General features: G+C 41.7%; 3 protein-coding genes across 4 annotated transcripts; all 3 read right to left on the minus strand.

Annotated features, from left to right (window-relative positions):
- Positions 1-315: 315 nt before the first annotated feature.
- Positions 316-5,210, minus strand: kbtbd7 (kelch repeat and BTB domain containing 7). Its single transcript, XM_022740849.1, has one exon. It carries the CDS (start codon positions 4,915-4,917, stop codon positions 3,046-3,048), a length of 1,872 nt encoding a protein of 623 aa, XP_022596570.1. The 5' UTR covers positions 4,918-5,210; the 3' UTR covers positions 316-3,045.
- Positions 5,211-6,061: 851 nt separating this feature from the next.
- LOC111218516 (p53-induced death domain-containing protein 1-like) lies at positions 6,062-7,195 on the minus strand. 2 transcript variants are annotated; one of them, XM_022740852.1, is made up of 4 exons: positions 7,156-7,195; positions 6,989-7,056; positions 6,706-6,869; positions 6,062-6,452 (listed from the first exon to the last, which is right to left on the minus strand). In XM_022740852.1, the coding sequence occupies exons 2-4, from the start codon at positions 7,007-7,009 to the stop codon at positions 6,218-6,220; spliced, it is 420 nt and encodes a 139-aa protein (XP_022596573.1). In that variant the 5' UTR covers positions 7,010-7,056; positions 7,156-7,195; the 3' UTR covers positions 6,062-6,217. The 2 variants fall into 2 exon arrangements, with proteins under 2 accessions (XP_022596573.1, XP_022596572.1); XM_022740851.1 differs by having other exon boundaries at positions 6,062-6,473.
- A 1,614-nt stretch (positions 7,196-8,809) lies between these two features.
- slain1 (SLAIN motif family member 1) lies at positions 8,810-11,986 on the minus strand. Its single transcript, XM_022740850.1, has 6 exons — positions 11,875-11,986; positions 11,578-11,727; positions 10,756-11,091; positions 9,761-9,949; positions 9,246-9,579; positions 8,810-8,885 (listed from the first exon to the last, which is right to left on the minus strand). The coding sequence occupies exons 2-6, from the start codon at positions 11,636-11,638 to the stop codon at positions 8,810-8,812; spliced, it is 996 nt and encodes a 331-aa protein (XP_022596571.1). The 5' UTR covers positions 11,639-11,727; positions 11,875-11,986.
- Positions 11,987-14,239: the final 2,253 nt, after the last annotated feature.

The raw sequence follows: 14,239 nt of genomic DNA on the forward strand, positions 1-14,239 counted from the left end.
CATGATTGAGAATCAAACTATTCTCAGGCTGGACCAATCAGAGCAGAGCTTGGACAACTGCAGGATTGATTACTAAACAATTGAGCACTAAAATATTATCTAGTTTTAACCTTTAATAATACATCATGATTTATTTGTTGATTATATGTAGTGATATTAATTTGAATCTGTATAATAACTAAATTTATCAAGTTAATGTAGTGCAATAAAAAGTGTAATACTTGCTTATGAAAGTATAAAGTAGCATAAAATGGAAGTACTCAAGTAAAATATGTAAAAACAAGTATCTTAAAATTGTTTGTTTTCTTATCTCGCAATTTACATGACATGTTATGGAATTATTCAGACACTTTAATCAACAACAAACCAAACTGTACAACATGTATATTCAACCTCATGTTTAAAAATGATGTTTGCAAATCATGAAGTAAAGACTGTAGTACATACAATTAATACCGTTTTCCACCTCATTACATTCACAATATTCACACATCGTCGTCTTCATCTATTGATCTGCATCCTTCAGTTTCAACATGTCGTGGCCATAAACTTTGGAAAAGAAAAGAAAAATACACACAAATGCTCCTCTGCATCAGAAACAGATGTTTATTTGACACATACACTAAAACAGCTTTTACAATCCAGGCCACATGTTACCACAGCCAATCAACCCTTCCCCCTCACACACATTCAAAATATAACACTTCAACTATCCATCATACAGACACAATGGTGAGACCTACACTCATTTACCAGTTTGTTAGGTACACCTAGCTAAAACATACAGTCCAATACAACAGCCCTGTATTAAATCCTACCTTCATGAAAGTTTATGTTTATTGTTTAGAGAGGTGTTGATGAACTTTATCAACATTTTGGAGGCTGTAGTTTGTGGTATTGCATTATACCAAGGTGTTTTCTAATATTTAGTCTACAATATTAATATCAATGAGACACAAAAACACATCAGTGTGTTTAAACACAGATTATAAACTGGTAACTGAGTGTATGGGGTGGTTGGTGAGGGCAGTGGCTTTGCAACAGTTGCATACATGCAGACAAAATTTCCTCCAACTAAAACAATTCATCAGGACCAAACAATACTGAAAACACTGTGAATTTTGATTTGTGATTATAACATAAATGTTAAGTTAAAAAAAAAATAGATACAAAAACATACATACACATAACAGAATAGTTTCAAATAAATTTAATAAAATGTGTAATTTGTTGCCAAAGCTACCTAATTTCACTACATCTCAAAAAAATTTCAATCATGGCATACAGGCTTTTGCTTAAGCCTAAACCTGAGTGAGTGTACAGTACATTGGCTTCTACATTTCATACAGTAGTTTTCACAACGCTGGTTGTGTGCAACATCTCGATGTGCATCATCAACATAAAAAAGGACAGCAAATTTTAAAGCCCTGTAAATGACCAGTCGTGTCATTAACATGAGGCACTTGAGCTGCCTGATGTCCCAAAAATCACAATCAGGATTTTACACTGATCGTAAGCATGTGTGCTCCTGTATTCAAGCTAAATAACATGTTGTTAGCAAATATTTCTGTCTTTATATTACACAACACAAGCACTAAGTTTTAAAGCATTAAAGGGGCCCTCCACTGATTTAACATAAACATGTTAATTTACTTATCATGGGGAGTACTACTCAGCATGTGCAAACAGTTTCACATATAATATCTTCTGTAGCTCTGGAAGAGCTTTGTCAAGTCTAAAAAAAATTCACAAGTAACATCACCTGGGTATCTCAGCTTGTGTTTGTAGTGCACACATTTTTAACAGACAGCTTGCTTTCCAAATGGCAAATGTGAAAAAATGTGGGTGTTGAAGATGGCAGTGGTTCATAATTTTTTTTTTTTTTTGGTCATATAATTTTACACAAAAAAGAAACAAGCCTTCCCTGCTATACTGAAAATGAACTCAAAAGCAAGATGCAAGTGTTTTTATTCAGGATTTGCTTGATGAACATCCCCAGTTGCTCTTTTTCCAACCTGTCGAAGTCTGTTAATCTTGTATTTGAATGTCATTTCGCTTCCTAAATGCGTCTTGATAGCCTTGGTGTAGCATCAGATCACTTTCAAATCAGATTCACAGACCTTTTCACACCTGACATTTTGAGTTGTCATAGCAGGAAAAGCACAGGTGGAACTAATTACATTAACGATGGCTCAGTTCCGGCAGTTATTGCAGTGCAATACAGCAGTTAATTATCTCATGAGTAACACCTGTGTTCGACAAGTTAAAATGTCTCTGTGGTGAAAAGGTATATCAGACTTTGGTTTAATTTCACATTTTTCTGTCATCTTGTGGATCTACTCTACAAAGGCTCATTTTGGAAACCGGTGCATTATGGAAGGAACAGGATCCCACTGTTTTTAAAAGCATGACCATAGAGACAAAAAGTCAGGATACATCGGCCTCTGCTGCTTCAATTTTGACCGTTCTTTGTTAATCCGTCTCTTGTAAGTTGTAATTGAAAAGTTGTAAAGTTGTAGGTCAAATTTTACGGAAGTGTAATACTGCATCTCTGGAGTACGATTCATTCAGCTGCCTTTATTAACGTGCTAAATTATGAAGCTACATGCTTCACTCTATAAAGGAACCTGTAGCCGAACAGTTGTTTTTCTATCATGTATTTTTCTTAATTTATTGTGTAAACAAGAGTCTACAAGACCCTTCCAGGCATCATGCTGTCCTTCCTCCTGGCAGGACATGATACAAATTGAGGCACAATAACCTTGACTCTTGACATCTGTTCTCACTGTGAGGAAAACGGTCGAAAGGAAACACTGAAACCAATTCTGCTTCTGCTGTGAATGGTCATTAGCCAGAGCTGTGATGAGATATAAAATAAAACATGTACATATTTCAACTTCTAAACGGCTTGTGCTTTTACTCTGTGACTGATTTTAATACTGAATTCAATCTGGATCTGTGACCTCTCCTTGCAGACAGATCCCTGTCAAAATCCATTAAATTATAAATAAGTTAAACCGTTCTTTGACACAGTAACACATTTCACTACCAGTTCTCATCTGAGAAAGAGCTAGAGCTGCCAGAGTCAGAGTCTGCGTCTGTCAACCCATCAAAGTCCCAGTCAGCACTGGAGCCACTGTCATCGTCCTCCTCTGTAGAGAAGCTGTGAGCAGAGCCTAGGCATGCTGGGTACACGCGTGTTGAAACGCACACAGGCCCCAGGGTGGACACATACACTGCCATGACATTCTTCCAGGTGTCCCTGGCTGGGTCGTATTCATGGATGAGGACCCTGTTTTTGTTGTGCTGCAGTAAAGTCTGAGTGAGGAGGAGCAGCTTGTTGTTGTGCTGGATCACCTGGTAATTAAGAGCCCGACTGTCAATGGGAATGTCACCCAACCTCTTCCATTCCCCCCTGGTCGGGCTGTAGGCTTTCACCACAGGGATATCACACACACAGATGATCTGGTCCTGAAATACGCAGGCCTTGTGAAGCTTGTCTCTTCTCAGTGACCCACAGTGACGCCAGCGGTTCCTCTTGGGATCGTAGCAAAGCATTCTCCTTTTGTTTACCACGTACAGGTGGTCGTTCAATGCTACCACCTGCATTTTACCCAAAGAGTGAGGCAGAGGAGCCACAAACGTCCATTGGTTCCTCTGGACGCTGTAACACTCCACCTCCTTCAGTCTGGTGTCCGTCACTGGATTCCTTCCTCCTAAAAGGTACACGTGGCCATTGAGGTAGCCCATCCCCGAGTGTATCCTCCCCAGCGGCCTCTCTGCCAACTCCTGCCAGCTGTTAAGCACAGGGTTATACAGCCAGAAGTGCTTAGAAAGGTGGGAGGCTAGGTACAGGTTGTTTTCAGGTGTGGCACAGGCGATTAAGGACTCCATGGTGGAACGTTTGTAATCCTGACTGCTGAGATCTTCTAAAGGAGGAGCCATGAAATACAGGTCCTCCGAGTATGGGTCACAGCACATTATGTTGTCATTGGGAAGGCCGAAGAAGAGAATCATTTCTTTTGCACTTACACCTATTCTGTGTTTTGGTACATCCGGTGTTGCAGGCATCCCACAGCTGTCCTCTGTGGACCTGTTAAAGAAAGTTGAGAGGTATTTCTCGATTAAAGGCCTTGCCATGAGGCTCTCCAGGTAACACTTGTCCTTTTCGGTAAACAAGTTCCAGCGTACACATTTGAGTGCTTGCAATGCATCCTCCCTTTTCTGTGGTGCATTAGCCTCGATCCACTGCAGAGCAGCTGAGCATACTTTCCTTTCACAGTCCACATCCAAAGTGTCCAGAGACAACAACTCCTTTAACTGCATCAAATCCAGCTCGCAAAGCTCCCCTCCATTACACACCTGGCTGAAGTTCCTGGCTATGAAAGCTTGTGCATTCTCCTTCAGCTCAGGATTGTCATAGGTGTCTGCAAATTTCAGTATCCCCACACAGTTGGAGAGGTCGAGCCTCCTTGTCATGAAACTGGAGCAAGCCTTCCTGATGTACTCGAGCTGCAGCATGTTGGCCGCTGCGTACAGCCTCTGCACGTTGCCCTCCGTGATGGTCACCCTGCCTGTGTAGCAATAGTCGATGATAACAGACATGGACTCAGCGTCCACCCCGCGTATGACCACTCTCTCCTGCATGCTCTCGTTCAACCCCCCGGTGAACATGCTCTTGAAGTACGGGCTGGCAGCGGCGAGGACGTTGCGGCTACACAGGAAAAGTTGGTCAATGTCACCTCTGGTTGACTCGCCGCTGTGCTCCAGAGACTCCTCTTCGCACTCAACCCCGATGGTGACATCCCCGAGCAGCCGACAGTCGTACAGCAACTTCAACTCGTTCATCAAACCCCGAGCGTGATTCACGTCCTCCAGCACCTCGGGGCCACTGAAACAACTCAGCGCCGAAGCCATAGCTGCAACTTCGGTGAGCAATTTGCTAATTTACGTCGGCGACGGCTTCAAATAACATACTCGACAGGGTCTGCGCGCTGGTAATGACACACGCGTTTGCAAATGAAAATCAAACATATGCTGTGGAAAAACACATTACCAGCGACTTAACAGCTGAGCGGTCCGCTGTGTGTCTGGAAGCCAACAGTTCTCGGTCTCCAAATGATCATAATGTCGCGTTTAAATCAGGGATAATCCACAGATTACACCTCGAGGGTCGCTGTAACAGTAGTGTCAATTTTCATTGATTTTTTTTAACGCTGTTATCTGCCTTAAGTGTAGCAGTCTCCTAAAATAAAACAACAGTCAATTTAGCCAATGTTAGAACTACATTTTCCGAGAGAAATTGCAAAAATAAAGCATTCTTTTGTGCACAAGAGTTGCACGGATTTTTCTTTGTTTCACTTCATTTTTAATTCGATGAGTCCTTAAAGGATTTTGATTTCAGTCTGCACGTTTACCACTTTCTACAAGTCAAATTAGTGTTTTTAAACCAAAATTAAGAGAGTGTAGTCTCTTATTTTGAAGGCAACCTTGCCTGGCTTCCACTGTGGGTCACTGCTCGCTCACACAACCTTGCTAAGAGATTTCACGTCTCTTATTGGTTTGTGTAAGTAGGTCAATTTATGTTTGGTTGTCGATGAATCAGCACCCTGTGCTAATGTTAAAATTTAATTATTTGATTTTTTTTTCTTCCAACTTTTAATTTTGAAGGCACGTGATGTATTTACATTTAGTTGAATTAAAATTCATTTCAAATTTATTTACTATTTCTGCTTCTCCCCTCTGATAAATGTTACAGAGCACTTCATGCCAAAACAACCAAACACGAACCATTAAACTCACAAACAAATCTACACGTTTGTGATGTCAGAACATATTTTAGCACAATAATACTGCAATACCAAAACCTCACTGCACTTACGAAGCACAGTTTAATATATACATTGTACAATAGCACACATCACTGTAGACTGAATAACTTTTGCTTCTGTACTGTTACAAAACAATAGCATTTTAATGGAATAATGGGAATTTGAGATGAGTCCTAGGAATGAGCTTTTTATCTTTATTGCAAAGCTTTAATTTCTTACAGGACAAAAAGTGGCATGACAATATACACGCCCCATACTTCTCATGTTCAGTGACATTCACTCTATTCATTTCAGATTACTTACAGTGTGCAGTATAGCCTACTACATGCTTGTAAAGTAAGAACTGTGGGCGCAGACACAGCTATTTTTTGCATTTTCAGCCATCCTTAAGTGTATCTACGGTTGAGGTCGTTGATTCTGCGGAGTGCGTCTTGGTTGTGGATGGTCTTATGCACTGTGATGAGGAAGGGGAAGGCAGAGGGCAGCTCCACCCTGCGGCTCAGCTTCTGATGGCCCCAGTGGAGGCAGCGCAGCCTTTCAGCCAGGTCGCGCCTGCCTGCTCGTTCCAGACCATCTTGCAGCAGCTTGGTTTTATTGGGTTTGTCCCATGACCTCTCATACCTGTGAACCAAGGAAGGGAAACTGGTAGTGTGGAGAAAAGCCCAAAAGTCAAAGTGTAGGAGATCACAGGAAAACGGTTGGTTTTAAAGGTACACATTTAAGCCAACATTGCACAGAATGATGGGAACGCTACACCCTTGAGTACCCCCTTGTGTTACTGATCAGGTGTTAATTCAGGAAACACCCCTGTATGCCTCATGTAAATCTCACCACAACACCAAGCTACACACACACACACACACACAGACTGTACCAGCTTTCCAACATGGTTCTGGCCTGGACACTCTTCTCTGTAGAGCTGGTGTGGAACCGGCCTATCTCATTTCTGCTGAAGTCAAGCTCGTATGCCAAAACTGTCCACTCAAAACCAAGCTGACTTGAAATCTCCTGCAGTGTCTTCAGGTTGATTACAGCATCCTAAAAAACACACACAGCGACATTCACAATCACCTAAAGATAAAATGATTTAAAAATGATGAAATATGTTTCCTGATTTAAGATACATGGAAGTGAAAACAAAAACAGATTATGCATACCTCTTGGGCTTTGTTGGGCATTATCTCAAATTCCGAAAGATGAGCAGTGCAAGTCTCACTCTACGTACCTGTTTTCATAAACCACATTTAATCATTTTTTGAAAAAGGTTAAACGTATATTTATGGTCCAAATTTCCAAATAGCAGGCAGAGATTTTATTCACTTACCCTAAGGTACAGTATGCCAATGATGAGCGTGGTTCGACTGTTACTGGGGAGATTCAACATCAACATACTGACCTGTTAAACATTAGTCACTTTAGCTCCAGGCTCTCGATTGAAGCTAAAAAACTGTCAGGTTAAACCACACCCCGACTGCTACCAGGTACACAAGTGTAAAACTGGACTGAAATCTTCACTGTAATATTTTAGAAAACTAAGTATCTTCCAAACATTTTAAGGAGTGGAGGAAATGTTCAATCAGTATTGAGTCTGGTTAGTAAGGAATTATATAAGTTTTAGAGTGCAGAGGGGGATTTGTGTAGCTTCATATTTTTTGCCACCATTACCTTAAGTGTTTTCATGCCATGGACAAGTAAGTAGAGTGCATGGTGTAAGTAGAGTGCATGGTCTTTAGCTTCTACGTGTGCGGGGCTACAAGATAAATAATTTGCCTGAGTACTGTGATTCTCCTGGTTGGACTGTGTTAGGAGAAAGCTGTCATCAGTTTCTCTAAACACAGACTGTTTTTAGCCAAAATTATAATATATTTAGCTCATTTCTGCATTTACATCAATACTTTCTTAAAATGTCAATTGTTTTAAATAAACAAATCATTTAACACAGCATAAATTACGACGCATATCACAGATAAAGAGTAATGTCTGCCTGTTACTGTGCATAGTGGAGTAACACTACCCTCTGCAGTTGATTATTAGCAGAAATCCCTTTCATTTTTTCCCCCAATTTCCCTTTCAATGCCAACGATTTATTAATTTAATCCAGGTTCACTATATTCAAGACAGACTGGGAAAATGCAAAAATATTTTGAAAGGCTTTTAATCACTTTAAAAATTCACCTTCTCTTTAAATTCTTGTCATCCATAAAAAGCATCAGGGCTCTATGTGCAATATCATTGCAGCGATTATGTTTATCAAAGAACATTAAAAATCTCAGCTGTCATGTAAACAATAATGAAAAGGAACTAGCCATAGGGTAAAACGTGTACACTTACATAAACAAATGTCATACTTTACTGAAGAAACAAAGCAGATAATTTATTTTAATGCATTAATAATAATTCTGATCAAAAGTGCTGCGAGGTCCAGCCAATAAATATAACTGACATGAATTACACTGCTTTTTTAACAGGCACAGGATGTAACAAAATTCAAATTTCAGGTTCAACTTCATATCTGACACCACAATCAAAAAAATAATAATTGCAAAATTAGTCCGATTAAATCATTAAAAGCATGTACAAAAGCGTGGGTTTATTTTTTCTAAGGTTTCAACTGGAGAGAAATTATCATTCTGTTTGAATAAACATACCCTTAACTATCCACAATGACAAATCAAAAAACACATATCAAAGAAGAACCAGTTCACATTTAACAACTGATTATCAGTATATTGCCAGGTTGTTTCATAGTGTGCCAGTCTGTGTTTCAGCAGGTAGTAAGGTAAAGATCCAGCCCAGCTGGACACATACTGTTGTCAGTCTCTACTTTGTCCTTCACTGAAGAGTAGTGCTTTTTAGAAATGTTAACAGTCACTCTCTCTTGGGTCACAGCCCAAGACTCGGAACCCCTGACAGCAAAATTTGAAATCAGTTGGGTCCCATGCAGCGTTACCCTGTGCACCTCTTGAACTTCAGTTTGTTCAGTAGCAGCCATCTTTCCAGCTGCCATCCCTCAGGGCACTCAGGGCAGCCAGGCTCTTTGGGGGAGTCAGCAAACTGCAGATGGCAAGAAACCAGCCAATTAAACACCTACCCTTTATACAGTCAAATAAAAACATGTGCCAACCTTTGAAGTATGACAGAGAAGCTGGTTTAACGTGCCTTTCAACATTTAACAACAGCACCTCACTCTGGACAACCAGTGAAAATGTTTAGAAACCCCTGTTGTTTCCCAGTTCCATATTGCATACAGGGCTACAACTAACAATAATTTTCATTATCAAACAATCAATCATACGTTTGGTCAATAAAACATCAGAAAACAACAACAAAAGCCCATCTCAATGTCCTGTCTTTTTTTTTTTATTCCACTGGTAGAGGTCCCCCTTAAACTCACTGAGTCGAATCTGCCCTTACCTGCGGGTGGGTGGGGTGATTTTGCTCGCACGTGGAACTCCACTCGTCCCTACAAAGGAGGCTGGGCGAGGAAGGGAGCTGCGGGGGACAGCTGGCTGGTTGGCGCTGGCTTTTAGGGGCTGTGGTACCAGACTGCTGCTGGGTTTCAGGGGCTGAGGCAGTGCGATGTTGCTCGGGATGGAGTGCAGACTGACAGAGGTGGACAGAGAGGTGGAGGTGGGGCCCTGCTGCACTGTGGGGCTGACGTAAGCTGTGGCTTTTAGTGGGTGCCGGGGAGTGGTGGGGAAGTTCGCCACGCTCTGGACTCGTTGAGTGAGCTGGCCTGGGGAAGGAACTGAAACACAGCTTCAACAGTTAGATGAAAGTAACTCTTACATCAGTGACAGTGTAGCAATTACTGCATTTGAAATTGCCATGCCTTCAAAAAAATAATAACAGTGCTCTATATTATCTCATAAATAAAAACGAGCTCTGAATAGCTGATTTATTCATAGACATGAGGAACAGAGTCTTACTGGAGGACTGGAGTCGTGCGAGCCCACTGGATGAGTCAAAGCTCTGGCTGCTCCGGAGGGAGGATATCGTTGGTAAGGAGGAGGGGCCGTGGGAGGGTGGGTTGACGGGGGAAGCCAGACATGGAATACTGGGAACACTGGGCATGCTGGGAGCTCGGATCAAGTTTGGCATGCTTCTCCGTAGCTTGTCTATGCAACCAAATCAACAAACCGGTTCAGGTTTTGCAGGTGTTGATTCCATTTGAAGCTTTGGGAAATTTTGACTCACATTTTAAATGTCAAAGGAGACACTTTGATATTTTGAGAAATAGGAAAGTCACTGCTTCCAGCCAAGGACTAATCCTGCACATAACTTCCTATAAAAGCATAACTTGTCAACTGTTTTTTGTTTTGTGATTAGTGAGATTTAGAGGTGCTGGTAAGTGGATTTTGTTACCTTTGGACAGAGCAGGCTAGCTGTTTCCCTCTGTTTCAAGTCTTTATGCTGAGCTATGCTAACCCCTGCAGTTTTATATTTCCCATAAAGACATGAGAGTGGTATCAAACGTCTCATCTAACTCTTGGCAAGAAAGAAATAAGCGTATTTCCCAAAATGTCAAACTATTCCTCTAAGAATTCTGACTTCTGAAAATACACAGCATGTGAAATCCTAATAGGGTAAGACATTTTCAGACTTGCTCCTCACCATGACAGTCAAATTTGTCTTAAAGTACAACATCAGTCTTGCAACTGATGGAACAGAGTACACTGACCCAAACTTGGGATGCTTTTTAAATCCTGTAACCAAGAGCACTCTTTAAATCCGTCTTGGCACAAAGAGAAATCGTCTGGACAGAATTTAGGGACAGGTCAAATGTAGGTTATTCTGTCAAGATGCTTTCAGTCTGAAGTGGGACATTCATCTCTATTTTACAAGTAGTGTGGTGACATTGTTATTTTTAGGATTTTTAGTGTCTTACAGTGGCAAGTGAATAAGGAATCCATTAGACACTCACCTGTGCTATTCCTGTATGCTGCGTGTGTTTCTGTGGTCAGGCTGGAGGGCCCAGAGTACTGGGAGAGTCCACTGAGTGAAAACTGAGGGGTGGTCGAGCTGCGTCGGCAGTCTCTGATACTGGAGAAGGTGTGAGAGTGGGGCAGGCTGCCCCTCTGCATAGACCCTGTGCGGAACAGTCGAGGCTGGGGGGGAGGGAGCTGGTCGTACCCCTCGTCCTCCTCGTCCTCCTCCTCCAGATCCATCTCACTGCGCCTCAGGGAGTGTAAGGAGAAGCTGGAGCTGCGACGGCTGGCTGTGGCTGTGGCTGAGGTAGAGGCATAGTCCTGTCGGAGACCTACAAGGTGACAGATTGTTGGTTTTATCTGTGGAAAACACGAGCCTGTATCATAGTATATGATATATTTCCTCCTGGAGGCACTCCTCATCCATTATTCAGTTACTGAATCAGTAGACCAGACTGATACAGGGATGTTTTTTTTTTCCCTGAGATCTCCTGCATAATTTAACAACAAGATATTACTGTCTGCTCAAGTTCAGCTGTTCAAAGGTCAAACATTTGTCTTTGTGTTAGCCGTACATCAGCAATGTCACAGAGTAATCCATTTCAGTCTCTACAGAAGGCCATTCATCAGTGTTAATTATATCGATGGATGTCAGCCCGGACAAATGGCATTGTGAAAGACAAAACTACGTAACACAAGAATCATGTATATTTAGTGTATAGACTCTAGAAGAAGTATTTGAAGGTGATTTATTTACTTCAAACCTCAGGTGCTTTTTCCCATCTAATGTCCACAAGATATTTAGATAGTCGACTCACTCTCCTCCTGAAGTCGTGCCATGACCTCCACATCTGTCATGTCCTGCAGTTTGTAGCTCATAGAGATGGTGTCATCCTCCAGCTCTGACACACCCACCTCGCTGTCCAGGGAAGACTGGGGGCTGATGGCTGCATGCCGGCGACCCACGTCTAAAAAACACAGGAGAGACACGTGCATTTCACCAAGATGTGACGTTTAAGTGTATATACCTTCACAGGTGAATGGTGACTCCCACCGGATAAAACTGCAGAAACGAATGACAGAGCAGAGAAGACAGGCTGTCAGTGGGGTCTTACTGTGGAGGGTGGAGTTTGACAGGAAGGTGGGTGCTCTGTCACCGAGGCTGCAGCTCGCCCTGAGCGGGAGACTCGGCTGGAGAAAAGACTGACCAGTTGACGGCAACGGGGCTTGAGAGGTGAGAAACACGGCAGGAGGAGAGAGAAGATTCATACACCAATCAATCAAAACTCAACCCGCTCTCACTGAGAGTTGTGTTAATAATAAATATGGATGAACAAGCAGAGGGATTTTTTTTTTCTGGTGGAGTTTGAGCTTGCTTGTCTCCATCTGTCCCAGAGCATGACCTTATAATCTCTTCCCTGCAATTTGCTGTAATCTGACTGTAAACTGCAAGTAACAGGTTGTTTAAGAATCTGGGTTATGTTTATACAGTGAGCTCCCAAAGTATTTTGGAAGCAATTGATGCTTTCGGATCTGTGTTCTTATTACATCTGAAAAATGGAGCAAGGACTCTGAGGTTCAAGGAAAGAGTTCATTTGAGCAATGAAGTTTAACAGAGTTTAAATGTAAGGCCAAAATGTAAAGTAATTAGCCTTCATTTGCACATGCTATCTACATTTCTGTTATGGTGTTAGATTTTGGAACACAGGCAGAAATGGCCTGAAGGTTGGAAATGTGTGCTTGAGTCCCAACACTGGCGGGAAAAAAATGGGTGGGGGAAAATGAAAAAGCAGTGCTGGTCAACAGATCAGGCTGTGGTTGTACTGGGCAAAGCGTCAAGGTGCGACGGTATGTAACATAGTGAATATGGAGGATATTCCTGAAAACAGACAGCTCTGTGTGAAACTCACAAGAGTCGACGGCCATGCTAATGGTTCAGTGAGGCAGTACTTGGGAAGAGTGGCGCTTTGAGCTAACAGCTAACGACAGCATACTAATATACTCACAATGACGATGCGAACATGCTGATGGTTAGCAGGTATAATGTTTACCTTATGCACTATTTCAGTTTAGCGTGTTAGCATGTTCGCATTCGGTAATTAGCAATGAACACAAAGTATTGCTCAGGTTGAAGGGAATCCCATTAGATTTGTTCAATTAAGTATTGGAAAAATGTAAATTTTGACCTGATGGTGGCGCATGATAAAAAGTTAAAGGATCACCACAGTCTTGAATGTCTGTACAAGATTTTGTGCCAAGTCATCAAAACATTTAACTCTTAATTCACCGTCTGGGCACCACAAAAGTCTGTTTTGTGCCAATCCATCGTGTAGATGTTGACAGACTTTACAGGATAAGTAAAACATTTGACATGCTCATGACATCAGAGGAAGAAATCAGAGGATTGTCTTCTTGGGACCACGAATGTCTGTACATTTCAGTCTGGACCAAAGTGGTGAACAAACCAATGGACTGACACTGCCATGCTTAGAGCCACACAGCTATCATGCTACAAATGACATGAAAAGAAACATAACGACACATAATCATATCTGGCAATAAATGACTAAAATGATCAATCGTGTTATAATGAAATCACTTACCAGTTTTTCCTGCCTTGTCAACTTATCAATTCATTAACTCAGTTAATCATTGCTGCACTACAACAAATGCCAATGTCAGCGGATTTTTTTTTTCCTCTTGCAAAGGTCACCTCAATGAAATAATAGTCTCATTTTAATTGCTCTTCTTTGATATGTCACAAACCGTTAGAGCAGACACCCCAGTTAAGCCACAAAATAGATCAGTGTGTGTTCAGTGATTCGGCCATAAGTATCAAACCTTGACATCTACAGATGATCCTCAGAGGCCTATCAGAAGTTAATGTGACTCGTTTGTGGTTAGCATGAGTTATACATGTGTGGTGTGTTCGTGTTACCTGGGGACTCGGTTAGTGCAGCAGATTTAGTGTAAGGCAGGACGGGGCAGCTGAGGGTGGAGAGCCCCTCTATGCAGCTGTATGGACGGATGGAGGAGACTCCTCGCCACCGCTTAGCTAGACACAAGATTGCAGTGAAGGACAAGTTAGTCTGATTGCGTTACCATACAAGACACACACGTACACATGCACGCATACAGTACATTGATTATATTTTAACTCACTCCCGCCAAATGTTAATCTGCTTTTTACAGATCAGTATTGATGTTTTAAATGATTGGGTCACGGCTCAGACAGAAGAGGCTGATACAGTAAGACGAGGTTTAGCTTACCACTGCGGCTTATTGGGCTAAACTACAGATTTTTCTGGAGGGGTCTTAGGATAAGCAGGGATTGTGCATGTAGGCTACATCCCATTCCCAAAATCAGAATTAGATCTACTATGGTCTACTTTGGGGTGCAGAGGTTACATTTATACAGCTTAGATTCGATTTGTATTAATTTCATGAAGCAATAATGTTGTAACATATTAAATCTAAGCT

This window comes from Seriola dumerili, unplaced genomic scaffold (assembly GCF_002260705.1).
Source record: "Seriola dumerili isolate Sdu_G_001 unplaced genomic scaffold, Sdu_1.0 BDQW01000052.1, whole genome shotgun sequence".
Classification (NCBI taxonomy): domain Eukaryota; kingdom Metazoa; phylum Chordata; class Actinopteri; order Carangiformes; family Carangidae; genus Seriola; species Seriola dumerili.

What these genes read in the sequence shown, in the direction of transcription:
- kbtbd7 (XM_022740849.1), bottom strand. Translation starts at nt 4,917, where the DNA reads ATGGCTTCGGCGCTGAGTTGTTTCAGTGGCCCCGAGGTGCTGGAGGAC.
- slain1 (XM_022740850.1), bottom strand. Translation starts at nt 11,638, where the DNA reads ATGAGCTACAAACTGCAGGACATGACAGATGTGGAGGTCATGGCACGA. An exon ending in AGCATACAGGAATAGCACAG is followed by an intron (nt 9,950 to 10,755) that starts GTGAGTGTCTAA and finishes TTGGTTGCATAG; the next exon opens with ACAAGCTACGGAGAAGCATG. An exon ending in ATCACCCCACCCACCCGCAG is followed by an intron (nt 8,886 to 9,245) that starts GTAAGGGCAGAT and finishes TGCCATCTGCAG; the next exon opens with TTTGCTGACTCCCCCAAAGA.
- LOC111218516 (XM_022740851.1), bottom strand. Translation starts at nt 7,009, where the DNA reads ATGCCCAACAAAGCCCAAGAG. An exon ending in TGCCCAACAAAGCCCAAGAG is followed by an intron (nt 6,870 to 6,988) that starts GTATGCATAATC and finishes TGTGTTTTTTAG; the next exon opens with GATGCTGTAATCAACCTGAA. An exon ending in AGAACCATGTTGGAAAGCTG is followed by an intron (nt 6,474 to 6,705) that starts GTACAGTCTGTG and finishes CCACACTACCAG; the next exon opens with TTTCCCTTCCTTGGTTCACA.